The 14495-nt window shown below is 38.8% G+C and overlaps 1 protein-coding gene and 1 long non-coding RNA gene across 2 annotated transcripts in view; one reads left to right on the top strand and one right to left on the bottom strand.

The window, feature by feature from the left end:
* The window catches only part of Rev3l (REV3 like, DNA directed polymerase zeta catalytic subunit), a 169370-nt gene extending 162058 nt beyond the window's left edge, over positions 1-7312 (bottom strand). The window contains exon 1 of the mRNA XM_026395080.2: positions 7149-7312. Coding sequence (XP_026250865.2) covers positions 7149-7287 — 139 coding nt within the window. The 5' untranslated portion in view covers positions 7288-7312. The remainder of the gene's footprint in view (positions 1-7148) is intronic.
* Positions 7313-7783: 471 nt separating this feature from the next.
* The window catches only part of LOC113187317 (uncharacterized), a 108028-nt gene continuing 101316 nt past the window's right edge, over positions 7784-14495 (top strand). The window contains exon 1 of the long non-coding RNA XR_013344154.1: positions 7784-8103. This is a non-coding gene — a long non-coding RNA (uncharacterized LOC113187317). The remainder of the gene's footprint in view (positions 8104-14495) is intronic.

Genomic DNA, 14495 nt, shown 5'->3' with positions numbered 1-14495 from the left:
CATTCATCATACTGTTAATAGGAACCCCAAAGAGGCCTTTCTTCAGAACCCAATTCACTAGGGCCCCCCTCCAGTGAGTGATGTAACATCATCTGAAAACTGTGAATTAGAAAACTCTAACAAAATCTAAAATAAAACACAGTATTGCAGTAATCATTAGCAATTGTTTATAGCAACTATTATGGCCTTTTATTTTTTGTTCTTACTTCAATCCCTATTAGTACATTACCATTTAAAAATACTAACTCTGATACATATTATATGTACATGGTTAAAAATATCAAAAAATTACCAAACACTGTTTTGTATATTATACTAAAAAATAATCTACTTCTGTCCTCTAAGTAAGCCAGTTCTACACACTGAAGGCAATTTTCATATCTTTCCAGAGATAACTGTACGTGTATGTGTGTATATGTGTGTATACATATATATGTGTGTGTGTATGTGTGTATACATATATGTGTGTGTATGTGTATACATATATGTGTGTATATATGTGTGTGTATATGTGTGTGTGTGTGTATATATATATATATATATATCACATTTTGTCTTCTCTATATAAACCACACAAATGGCAACATACTGAATAGATCATAATGATATCTTTCATCTTGCTTTTTTTCTCTCAGGTCTTAGACATGGTACCAAAGCAGTACACATAATATTGTCTCACTATTTTTAAGAGCTGCCTAATATTTCATTGAATAAACATATGGTAATATATTTAACCACTCTCCTACTGATTTTTTGTTTCCGATCTTTTACAATGGCAAATAATGCTCTCACAAATATTTACATGTTTATATGACACATAAATCTTCTAGAAAGTTAAGATCCTAGAATGAAATTTTTAATTTAAAATAAATGTATACTTTTAATTTTGAAAACAGCTTTCAAATTGCTTTCCATAGAAGAAGAACACTATATTTCCTACTAGTAATGTAGGAGAATGCTCATTCTCCCTTCCTTTCACACTGCCCAAGTTATACCACATAATCAATCTTTGCTAGTTTACATATGATAAATAGTTTATTATAGGTTTAATTCACATCTTTATTATGAGTATGTATATATCTTTTCATATAAATTCTCTTTGCTCATTTTTTTTTTACTATTGGATTTTTGGCTAGGAACTGTTCATATATTAGGAGAAATTAATCCTTTGTGAAAAGAGTACAAGTAAGTTTTACTAGTCTTTTGTCTTTTAACTTTATGGTTTTTCCCTATGCAGAATTTTATTTTTGTATCATAAAATTAAACAATCTAACTTCAGTATTTCCATACGCTGAATGCATTCATCATTCCTGGATTGCATAAAAAATAATTGTCCTATATTTTTAATTGTTTCACATTTAAATCTTTGACTCCCCTGGAAGCCAACTTTTTAATTTTTCAAAATAATAGCTGGTTATTCCAACAACATCTACTAAATAGTTCTTCTTTTCCCTAATGATAGGTAAATGTATAAAGTAGTATCCACTTTATACATTGGTAGTATTACCTTCATATATTAAGTTCTTATATATGTGTGTTAATTCTGGCCTTTACTCCATTTCAAAATTAAAATCACTTTATAATTAGATACAACAAAATCAGAAATTACTAGCTTACTCCAATAAGAATCATTTTGTCATCTGAAAACTGAATTTATATAATCAAGATCAAACTATTATCATGCATGAACTTTGGTTGACATTTGTTTTGGAGACCATAATGAACCTCATGCCTTTTTTTTTTTTAAACTTTATTTCTGAACCTTATCTAGAAAATCGTGGAGGTTTTTCCCTTAATTGTATGTGGACAGTTTTTTACAAATTATAAAATCAATACACTTTCTCTGTAGAAAATCTGAAAACACAAATACACCTTCTAGCGTGAAATCAACCTTTATATTTTGATGAACTTTTTTTTTTTTGCATTTTTAGTGAGTTTTGTAAACTGATTTTTTTTCACATAACATACTCACAGCAGATGCATGATATTCTACTACAATAATATGCCCGATTTATGCAACCATTTCCCAACTGTTGGCTATCGGGTTGCTCTGTGATGACTAACATTTACTGATTAATTCCTGCAGAAAATGCTCAAGTTTTGAGCCCTGTGGTATTAACTTGTACTGGTGAGCAAAAAGAAACAAACTACCAGCATTTCTGGAGATTACAATCTACTGAGAAAAACCAGATGTTAATTTCCAACATGTAAAAAATTACAAACATAAAGTGCTATTAAGGAGAGTCAGTGTAACTCTGAGAGTCTACAATAGGGAAGGCTTCCCTGAGGAAAGACAAATTAGAGTTTAGGTGAAAGAAAGGGAAAACATTCTAGGCAGAGGGAACAGCGGGTACAAAGCCCTCATTGCAGGAGGGAGTTTGGCAAGAATAAGGGACTGAAATTAGCCAATGTGGCTTGAACACAAAAGAGCAAGGCAAGAAGAATATGGCTGAAGCCATGACTGGACAGAAAGGTAGGGACCAGACTATGCAAGACCTAGTTAGCCAGCTAGATGCCACCACAAAGTTTTATTTATATTCTAAATATAATAGATAGCTCCTGGAGCATACAGTAGGGTGATATCTGATTTATGTTTTGAAAAGATCTGATTATAGTATAGAAATCAGGTTAGAAGGGGACAGAGTGGATTGGGATAAACCAAGACTAGGAAGCTACTGTAGTAAACCCTTTCAAAAATGCTAGTAACTTAGACTAGAGTGGGAATGGATAAAGAAAAGAAGTAGAAGAATTTAAGACAATCATATTACCAAAAGACTTATTTTCTTACATTAAAATCTATAAAAGTAGGATCTGGGGGCCAAACAGGTAAATTTCAAGGGTTTTAATAAACACTGCCAAACTGCCCTGCAGAAAGTAGTTTCTTCCGCCCCCCTCCCCCACCACGCATCTCTCATATGTGTGTGAATTACCTTGCACCTGTTTTATTAAAAATTTTAAATTCTTTAAAAAGACTTAATCCATACTTCTTTCATGAAACCTTCCCTGACATCCCATTTTATCTATCAGATAGTCATTGAAGTCACTGGGTCTTCCTTGAGTCTCCACTATATCTTACACACATTTCTACTATATAGTCAAATCATTTTATCTTCAACTTATCTTTACATGACCATCATCTGTGAGTTTCTGGAGGGTAATATTATTTTTAATAAAATCTCCCCCAAAATAACTAGACATACATAGTAGGTTCTCACACAACGCTAATAAAGTTTGCTACTCAGGACTTCAAATACCTATTAAAGTGACCATTTTGTGATTACATATCACTAAATATCTGCAGTATTCCTAAAAATCTCTAATAATTATAACCAATTTGAGATGATGTGTTGGTAAAATGTTTAAATCATCTAGCAAATAAAAAGGTATAAACAAACTAGACTTTGATCATAATAATTTTTGTAATCTGAATTGTTGGTAAATGCTGTTTTTAAAACTACTCATATCAAATTTATTTAACAATCTACCAATTTACCAAAGAAACTGAGGTCATTCTGGTAGTTTATTATAGATAACTTTATAAAATAAAACAACATACATATTATTCAAATAAACACCTATATAGCATCTCAGAATTATAAATATCTTATGTTAAAAAAAATTGACTTCATGTTTGAAAGTTAGAATTTATAACAATCTACCACAACAGTCACTAAATTGGAGGATGACTTAATTGGGAAAATACAGATATTTGAAGCTAAAATTGATTTTGCAGAAGGAAAGGGTAACCAATTCCTTATAGTAATCTTAAAGACAAGCAGCTCCCTCTATAGACTGTTTGGCCTACTTGGTTTAATTATTAGCTTTGTGAACATCTCACACTCTCTATTTACTCCTACTCTGCATCTCAGCAGGCAAGCCCTTTGAAAGGATAATTCTGTTTAACCTGGTGTGAGAAAACAGAGAACTGTTGAAACTTGGAATAAAGTAAGTTTCATCAAGCAACAAAGCAAGAACTGAGATGTGGAAATTAGACAAGTCTCAAGTCCACCTGAGTCAGGTCCTCACAATGAAGCCTCAGGATTTTATGTGAAACAAATTCCCTAAGCAGTCACGCCCATATTCAGATCTAAATGAAAAAATATTTTCCTACACTTTATTCATAACCTTGCTTCTCTCCATTAAAACAAGTTACTAAAAATGTCTTTATAAAAGGAAAAAAAACATTTTTTCCAAAAATGATACTGCTCAAGACACAGTAACATCAAAACAACATTCAAGACATTTTTAAAATGAGTTCAAGAAAAGCAGAGGCTTTTTTAAAAAAACTAATAATTCCACCACTCACATGAATAAAATGTAAGTGACTCTCAAGAATCAACCCTCCGTCAGCAAGAGATTATATCATCATTCAGGACTTACCATTCAAAATTAATGTGCCACATTTAAAAATACCTTTTCAAATTTCACCAGCTCATGATACGGAAAATTTTCAACCTAAGATACTTAATTTATTTTTACATTACTCAAAAGATGTCCCCAAAACACAGGACAACCAGAGTCAACTGGACTGTTTTCTAAAGCAGAAAAATACTTTTCATGCAATAATAGAAAACTGTACTAGTACAAATGTATTAATCCAATCAGTTCAGAATTTACCAGTTTGAAACAGTCATTACATTTGAGAAAATTTCTTTTTGTTCAGGATCTCCTTTGTTAAGCAAACTCAATTTAAAAACATCTTTTCTCCAAACCAAGGTAAAGAATTAAAAACTTCCAAAAGTAACTCCTATATATGAATACACGTATTTATGGCATTTTATGAAATAAAGGTTTATCATGTATTACAAATTTGCATTAACTTATTTGACTTGTTAGTAAAGATATAAACAGTTTGATTTTTCAAATAATAAATCTGTCTTCATAAAAATTCTAGCATTCGGCCTTATTTACTGGATAGCCTGTACTAGTTTTCTTTAGAGACTTATAAAACAGAAAATCTACAGGTTTTTTTATGTTTAATTAACATTAATCCCAATTGCTAAAACTTCAAGTGGGATTTATAAAAACTCTAAATGCAGGCCAAGGACTTCAAATTTTTCTCTTATTGAAGACAACAAAAATTTTTGTTGAACCTGTGAACTATACAGCAAATTCAATTTGATAATCCTTAGTAACTTGAATTTTTGGTTTCTCTGTATTCTGTATCTTTCAGCATGTGGACACAAAAGTTTTACTTCTTTATTCATCTACACTATACATTTCAAGGTAATAATAATAAAAAATTGGGGGCTTTTTTTAAAAAAAAGGAGAGGCTGCTCTATTTTGAGATGTCCAGGAAAGAAATAAGCATTTCTTATCATAGAATAGTTTTTTTTTAATATGCAGAAACACTAAAGCATATCTTTTTTTATTTTTAAGGAATATTCTCTCTTAACAGAATTACTGTTAGCTTATACCGAGATTTATTTCCACAAACAAAACTTTCCTATAAACAGTTTGAAAATCACATATTTAATGACTTATGTGGAGGAGAAAAAACTGTGTAGAAAAGTAACCCAAACTATACAAACAGTAATACACAGAAATGCCACAATATATTATTAGCATGTTGCTTTGCGATTTGGAAATCTGGCTGAACAAAGCTATATCAACGTCACTATCTTATCCTTCTTCTGCATCTGAAGTGAGAACAAACAGTATATTACACTGAAATTCCAATCAAACAAAGACAGCACCACTATATTAAAAGGGTAGAAGACCTATCCTTCAAAACATTTTATTGCGTCTCTTTTCCAGACTTCAAAGTTTCAAGTGTTATATTTTCTACAAATTATTAACAGCATTCAAATTCCCCATCTTCCAAGGTTCATAAATCTTTCACTATTTAAAAAGGAATATGTTACAAAAATCTCACGATATTGACATTTTTAACAAAGAGAATTCACACTACAAGATACTTGCTTGAAATAAGTGCTTGTGTTTGGGGGAAGTGCTATTATCTTGGTAGTCCACAGAAACTGACTGTAGTAATAAGATGAATGGTGATTAGGGCAAGGAGCATCAAGTGGGAAATGCTATCTAAAATCCCATAGGACAATACATAGCTAGAGGTAAAAGCATCCTTTTCCAAGAGGCAGCTTCGTTATTTCATGTAAGCAGTTCAAAGCATGTTTTTAAAAAAGCAGAAACAATTTTAAAATGGTTTGTAAATTTGGCCTTTATGCTATTTATATTATCCCAAACCCCTAGGAGCTTTTGAGAACGTGGCTTCTACCATTGCTGTCTTCTCATCCCAAACCTTCTTCAAAATATTATCTTTTTAATGTGTGTGTGTGAAAAAAAAAAAACATTTTAATGCCTATATTTAAAATGCAATCCTACAACCCAGCCTAGGGGCATTTTAAAATGTCTGTTCTGCTGAGTTCGGTTGTGGATCACCATAAATTCACCCCATTAGGTCTGATGTTTCACATTGGGCAACATAAACACGCATTTCCTACTTCCATGGACACATATTTTCTGAAAGCGTTGCACCTGAGGATGCTGCCATGTCCCCAGACGCTGAGGCTTTAAACTCTAAGCAGTCACGACCAGCGCTCAAAGCAGAGCCACTTGGTCACTTCAATGAGAAAGATTATCTGGCCCCAAGCGCCACTCTCTAACAGCCCAAAGCATCTCCGGAAGGGGCAGAGGAGAGCGAGGGTGAGAAGAGGCGAAGGGGAGCAACTGACAACAGAGCTGGCACTTCCCCCTCTGTTCTCAAAACCATTTCGAAAGGGGCACCTGGGAGACGCACGGGGTGATCCCCCACCAGCGACTGACCTCTGAGCAGGGTCGCTCACAGACATCCACCGAGACCAGGCTCGGCCCCCTGGCCCAACCTCCGGGGAAAGAGCGGTCTCGCGGCACCCGTTCCCCGAGCCCGTGACCCGAAGTGTGGCTCTAGCCCTCTGCCGCCGCACGCAGTGTAAACACTCCGCGCCTCCCCGCCCGGGGGCGGCGCAGCGCTTCCGCGAACCCACATTTTTGCGCCTCTTGTCACGCACCGGAGAAAAGGCGGGGAGGGTGTTGAGGAGGGAGAACGCGGAGCGACCCACGGAGAGGGTCGCTGCCGGCGGCGTGCGCGCGTGAGCGCGGCGGGGAGGGCGGCCCGGGCGTCCCGCCAGCTCCCGCTCCCGCCCGCTTACCTGCCGGGGTCGCTCCGAAGACTCGAACTACTGGCACCTTCTTGACAGGGACCTGGGTGAGGGGGGATTGGCAGATATCCAGTCCCTGCAGCGGGCTGGCCATGTAGTAGTCGGCAGTCACTATCCTCACTGAAAACATGTTCGCCGCCACCGCCTCCCCTTCACTAGCGACCTGGCAGTGGCAGCAGCAGCAGCGGCGGCGGCGGCGGCGGCGGCGGCTCCCTCCGCAGCGGCGGCGGCGGCGCCCCCTCCCCTCACACACAGACACCAAGAAGAGCGGTGGCGCGCGCGGCGGTGTAGGCACTACTTCTGCTGCCGCCGCTTCCTCAGTAGCACCCGGCGAGAGGCAGCAGGGAAGAAGCCCTCGCGCGATCGTCGGTGCTGCTGCTGGTACTGGTGTTGCCGCCACTGCCGCCGCCGCCGGGAATCACACGGGCTCCTCGGTCCCAGGCTGCAGCTCTTGTTGCCATGATGATGATGTCACGGACGCAACCACTGGGGGAGGGGAAAAGGGGTGTGCGTGTGTGTGTCGCGGGAGGGAGGAGGCGAAGGGAGGGCTGTGAGTAGTTGGGGGAGGGGGCGCGGCGGGAAGGGCAAGGGGTAGGGCTGGCTCCTGGGCGAGACGCCGAGGGGGGCCGAGGTGTTTTCTCCCCCGCCACAGGCACGCAGCGAGGGAGGAGGCTGGCGGGAAGCCTGGCCGGCGAGCTGCGCGGTGAATCGATGACTCGGCCTGTGGGCACGGCCACCTGGGTGAGGGACAGCAAAGGGGGCGGCGGAGCACCGATATCATGGATGGGCTCCGAAGGGCTGCGGGAGGGGGCACGTCAATGTTCGGGGCCGTTTTGGCGGCTACGCGGGATTGGCCGGAGCTGCAATACTCGCGCTCGCCTCGCCGACCGCCATTTCACATCCTGTAAAGAAGGCGGGGGGAGCCGCGGAGACAATTTTTCACAAGGTAAGAGAACCCGCCTGCCGGAGGAGGGAGGCACGGCACACAGATCTCGTGCCGCTGCGGCCTCGCGGAAGGGCGGGCGGCGGAACGGGCGGGGCCGGGCGCGGACTCAGCCGGCCCTTCTCAGGTAACGGCGCGGCTCCGCGCTAGACCCTGGAGAAGCGCGCGAGGGGCGGGGGCGCGCGAGCGCGGGTTTCGGCCCATAAAAGGACCGCCGCCGCGCTCCCCCTTCGTGCCCCCTCATCTGTGCCTGCTGCAGTGTCTGAGCCTGGCCAGTTAATGAGATTTATTCACGCACAGTTCTGCCCAGCTTTGCCTGGGGTTGGCAGATCCTGTACACAGGGATTTCCCACCACCGTGCTTTCTCCCGCCCCCTGCCTTCCCTTTGGCCCTAGCGTATCCTTCCTTGGTTTCCTCCTCTACGCGCCTGGCTGCGTCCCGGGCACGCGCAAGTACATGTAAGGACTTGTCAGCTCCCAGTGACCTCCCTCCACTCCTCCCCTGGCGAAATGAGGATTAAGAGCCTTTCAAGAGAAATTTTTGGCCAAAGAAAAAGGCCCGTGAAAGTCACCGCATTAGATATGGATTATCAGTGTTATTCATTAACACGTTGTGCAAGGTTTTACACCGATGGCATAAAGGCAAAAAAGAGGGGAAGGACCGTTATACAAAACAACTTTATTCAAAAATCGAGAGAGGATGAAGCAATGCAGTTAGGGAATAAAAAGAGTTGCTGTTGGGTTGCCTCTTAAGTTGAAACCGATGTGTTTTGTCTGGCTTGTTCACTGATATTGGGCGTGACCTTGGACAAATAATTTGGTTTCTGTGTGTCTCTTTTTCTCGAATGTTCAACGAGAGGGTTTCTCGTAGAATCTACACCTTAAGGATTTCTTCCCCCCAAAACGATTTAAGCGATGGGAGACAGAAGCCACGATTTTACGTTCGAATTTTGCCACCAAATTAGAATTCTTGGCAGTCGTTTTCAGACTTTCAAAAATAAATATCATTTTTTCACGCTTATGTATTATACAGGTGCATTTTACTGGTTACTGAGAGCTCCTCATTTGGAACCATTGTGGGTCTTCAAATAGAAAAATCCAAGGCTCAAAGGGACAGGTTGCTAAAGGAAGCTGTCAGTAAATTCCACAACATACAAATGCTAATAAGAACTTATGCTTGAAGGGATTTGAGACTGATTACCCAGAGTAAATTAGCCTGCAGTTCTTAACCTCAGAGCATCATTATAAACATAGGTGACAAGATTGCTACTAATATACAGGAAATTACCTAATAACAGTTTGAGAAGGCAAAAATCTCTTAAAATTGATTTGAAGTTTTAGGAGCCTACAGAAGTGATTTAAAAATGTGATTATCATGTGCGGAGCCCTGTTTGATCCCTAGCACCCCCCAAAAAATTGTCTATGTTCTAGTGTGCATTTTTTGATTAATATTATGTATAAGCTCATTGTCAGATGCACAATACAAGTGATTCTCATGGAGTTCTGTGGAACCTAGGGTATTCTATAAAATGTAATATTTTGGCCCTTACTGAATTACATTTTGGGGGGTGGAGTCTGAAAATCTGTATTGTTAGCAATCCTATCAGCCACACCCATGTTTCTTAGTAACATAAAATTAAGAACCTATGTATCATAATAAGTATATTCATAATTTTTAAGCTATACTATTCCTAAATGAACAAAAAAATCTCACAGTTTAGCTGTTTCTAGGTTTCTATCACCTTACCTCTTGAATTTACTTTAAGAAAAGGCAATTTCAACCATAATGCCTTCTAGAACTCCAAGGAAAGAACATTCACTCTTAAAAACATTTGCAGCATGAATGTTAGGAATACTGTATGTCTTGGGTGTAATTTAGTTTAAGTTGATGCTCAAATTGAAAACCTGACATCAGTCTTGTAATTGGCCACTCTTAATTGTGTTTTTTACACATACTCTTCCTGAAGTAAGAAAGAGTCCTAAAATTTTGAGTCTAAGATATAAAATTTAAACCTTTCTTGCTAAATTAGTTTGTCAGATTAGTTTGTCAGATTTTTCATGGGTGAAAATTCACATTTGGAAGTCTTAACTCCTCTAAAAACAATAAAAGTCACCTGAAATTATCTTGTCTAAACATATGAGAAATGCCAAAGTTGAACTCTTTAATATTCTTAATGCTTTTTTCCCCCTCATTTTCTTGGATTGACTACTATTTGCCAAGTAATTTGAGATATGGAGAGAAACAAAAGAGACATGGCTTTTATCCTCATGGATTTTATAGTTCTGCATCAGAAAAATATACTTAAAACATTTCAATTAACATTTTCTTCATTCTTCTAGTTCACTGACCTATATTCATGCCTTTACTAAAAAAGCCTGCTCAGTGTTCTGTACCAATATTGTTTAACTAACATCCGGCGATTGGCAATTTATGAACTAGAATATAAAGCAATGCTGTAATCCCAGCTATTGGGGAGGCTGAGACAGGAGGATCACAAGTTAGAGGTCAGTCTGGGCAACTTAGCAAGACCCTGTCTCAAAATAAAAAAAGCTGGAGATGTAGCTGAATAGTAGAGCATTTGCCTGGCATGTGCAAGGCCCTAGGTTCAATTCCTAGTACTGTTTTTTTTTTTTTTTAAAGGCCATAGTTATGCAACAGATACTATAAGATGGCTTATTCAATACACATTCTTTATCTTCTTTATCTTGTTTTTCTGTACTTTAGAATCTGGAAAATAAAAAACTGTTTCCCAGACTCCCTTGCAGCTAGAATGTTGCCATGAGATTAGTTGTATGCTGGTAAATGTTTAACAATAGCTGGGGAAGGGAGGATCCTAATCTGTAACATTGGCTACAAATTTTCATAGTAATCAAAGTTACTAATATGACTTCACTGAATGTGAGTTAGTTGAAAATGATGCTAACCAGAAGCTAGCTTTTATGGCCTTGTTTCCAACAATCAGATGCACCCATTCAAGGTGTGTTTGTGAGCTGAGTGCAGATGTACATGCCTGTAACCCCAGAAACTCAGGAGGCTGAAGAATGAGGTTGCAAGTTTGAGGCCAGCCTGGTCAACACAGCAAGACTATGTCTCAAAAATGAAAAGAGCTGGTAAAGTTCCCCTAGGTTAAATCCCCAGTAGAAAACAACAACAATAAAACATTGAAAGAGAAGTGTTTGTGAAAGTGAACAACATGATACACTTCAACTATACTTAGAAGACAGGACCTTCTGGCAAACACCATGGAGATATCTGGTTCTTCTAGGTAGCTAGGGAGGAGTTCTAGCGTCTCACTTTGGAGTCTTAGATACTGACTGCCAGTTGATGCTGGGTTTCTTCTAGTATAGCCCCAATTGGGATGGGTATTCCTCCTGGCTTGATTTTTTCCTAGGTGTTTCTAGCTATGTACTATCCAAACCTGACTCTCTGGCTCTGTAAGAGATGTATGAGCTAAATAATATCCATTAATCCCTTGCTACTTAAACTAACCCAGTCATGTCCAGCTACATAATTTGTGGGCCTCGGAGCAAACTGAAAATGTAGGGCCACTTGTTCAAAAGGCAGGAAAAAGGTGCCATTTTCTACACTAAAATATCGAGCTTTTTTTCTCTTCTCCCCTTCTAGTTATAGTGTTTTAATGTGTTTTTTTAATGTTAAACTTTTAAATTCTTAGGATAAATTTTACCATTCATCTTTATATTATGCAATGCCATTTTAAAGGGCAAATACAAGAGCATTTCACTCATACAAAATTTCACTCACCAAAATACACAATTGGTGTTTCATAGCTTATTCATTCAGATGTATTTTTTTGCTACCAGCACAATGTTTGAACTCTGCACAAAACTAACTCAACTGTTTTTATTTTACTTCTTCATATGCACATATTCTACTTCTACTTATTACTACCTTCTACTTACTAATGAGCAAGAAAGGAATGAAAGGAAAGAACCCTAGGTTGCTTGCTCTTTCTTTCTTTTTCTTTGTTTCTGTAATTATATTAGCCAATCATTTACACTGAAGATAGAGAAGTAACCCATGAGTAAGAAAGGATATAATTGAATATTTTTTGTTCATTTGATCTCTTGGCATACTGTGGCCTTCTTTCTGCACCTAAAGCAAGTTCTGATTCTTATGGAGAGCATAGCTTTTTGGAACTGTCTGCGCCTCTAGTAACTCAGTCATAAATATAACATGCTTTTCTTGTACCCACTTTGTGGCTGTCTGAGTTCCTATACCTCATACGTCCACCAGAATCCTGCTGTTATGTGGCATCATAAAGACATATGCAAAGGGGGAGGCAAGGATGAAAAGATGCATATAATCTCTATTTGTATGTTTTATTGTGCCACTGCTCTTCACTTACAAAACAGACATTCAAACAAAAAACTAAAAAGTTTCAAGATGGTGACTAATGAACATTAAATCAAGCACTGGGCCCTGTGTGGCTGCACAGGTTGCCTGCCCATGAAGTTGGCCCTGATCTCCGAGTTTCTCAAGGGACCTTCTGACATTTTGGTGAAGCAGTTCTCCATACAGGACATTACATCCACATTCATGTTGCCTGGGCACTACATTACTACTGTGACAATCAGAAATGTCCAATAATTTCTAAATGCAAAAAAGGAAGAGTTACTGCTCTCCACTGATCTAGAGTGGAATCCACTGTAGCAATGAACCATGACAACTACAGATGTGAGAAAGGCCCTCTCCAATTTTCATTAGCAATTCTGAAGCAGAATAAAAATACAACAGAGCTGAGTTTAAAGGATTTCTAATTCTCGTGCCCAGGACAGCAGAATTATGATGATCTTGCCTCCCTCCATTGTCAAAGAAATAATTCCACCTACATTGATAGTGAAACAAATTCTTGGGATAAACATTTAAAGGTAATTCATGAGTTTTATGTGTTTGTGATGTTGTGATATAGATATATAGCTGTAGATACAGACTGGCCACCAGAATGATCAAAGCAGGATTAGAGGGTTGAGACTTTTAGTCCCACCCTCCACCTTCTGGGTAGTGGTGAGGGGCTGGAGATTGACTTGAGCACCAGTGGTCAGTGATTTAATGGTCATACCAGTGTAATAGAGCCTCTATAAAAAGGATAGGACAGAGGACTTAACAAGAGCTTAACACATGTAGGTTCCTGAGTGGTGAGGTGCCCAGAGGGCTTGGAAGCCTCATACCCTTTCAACTATATCTTGCCTTATTCATCTCTTCATCTGGTGTACACCAGTATCCTTTGTAATATATCCCTTATAATAAAATGGTGAACCTATGTGTTTCCTCAAATTCTGTAAGCCACTCTAGGAAACTAGTTGAACCCAAAGAAGAAATTAAAGCCAGTCAACAACACAAGTACAACAACCTGGATCTTGCTATTGGCCACTGAGGGCAATGGTGCAAGAGTTGCAGTCTTGGTGGCTGAGCCCTCACCTGTGGCATCTTATACTACCTCCAGGTAGATAGTGTCAGAATTGAATTGAATTAGAGGATACCCTGTTGGGGTCCTCTGCTTGCTAGGTGGTTGGGGAAAAATCCTTACACATCTGGTGTCAAGTGTGTTATGAGAGAAGAGGAAAAACTGAGTTTGTTTTTTCTGCTCTGAAAAGGAGTTTATTCTAGATGGCAATTTCTGATAATTTTTTTTTAAAGTATGTACATGTATCTATAGAGAAGAGGGAAGGAGATAACCACAGAGCAGCAGAGTATCATCTTAACTTCATCAGTTGTAACTTCATCAGTTGGCGGAAAGGGAAGAAAGGCCCCTAGGAAACACTAAGGAAGTTGCCATAGTGAACTATGATGCTTTTACTAGATTTTAAACTTTATTTCATTGTATCTCTATTTTTTAAGTTTAGTTCTTGATTTAAGAACATGAACATTGTAGCATGTTACAGGTGAAACAAGATATCCCAAATTATTCTGTTTGCTTTAAACTATAAGCCTCATAAGGATTTAAAGAGCAAGCTCCATAAACCTGGCCCTGCCTTTGATAATGATGAACCTTAGTTTCTATGAACCTCAGTTTTCTCTTCAATAAAACAGGGACAATAGTATACTTACCTTAGTTTCTAAGTCATTTCACCAAAAGCAAATTCACTAAAGTACCAAGAATACATTTATTAAGTACATTCAAGATGAATATCACCTAAAACAGTTTAGCTTTGGCAAATTGGACAGTTTTCCATTCCTAGTAGGGATAGTATAAAGATCAAATGAAGTAGTAAGTAAATAAATGAGTAAATAAGTAAATAAATGTTTAGCAAAATTCTTGGTAAATCTTAGCTATAATTTCCTCCCATGCAAATTTCAAGTCCTGCCCATTCTCTCTTCAGAAAATTCACAATTCCTATTCACATAATCATTGTTTTGTTGAAGGCTTTTAGATT

This window comes from Urocitellus parryii, chromosome 8 (genome assembly GCF_045843805.1).
Source record: "Urocitellus parryii isolate mUroPar1 chromosome 8, mUroPar1.hap1, whole genome shotgun sequence".
Classification (NCBI taxonomy): domain Eukaryota; kingdom Metazoa; phylum Chordata; class Mammalia; order Rodentia; family Sciuridae; genus Urocitellus; species Urocitellus parryii.
Note: the sequence above shows the minus strand (reverse complement) of the source record. Positions and strands in the feature narration are given on the sequence as shown.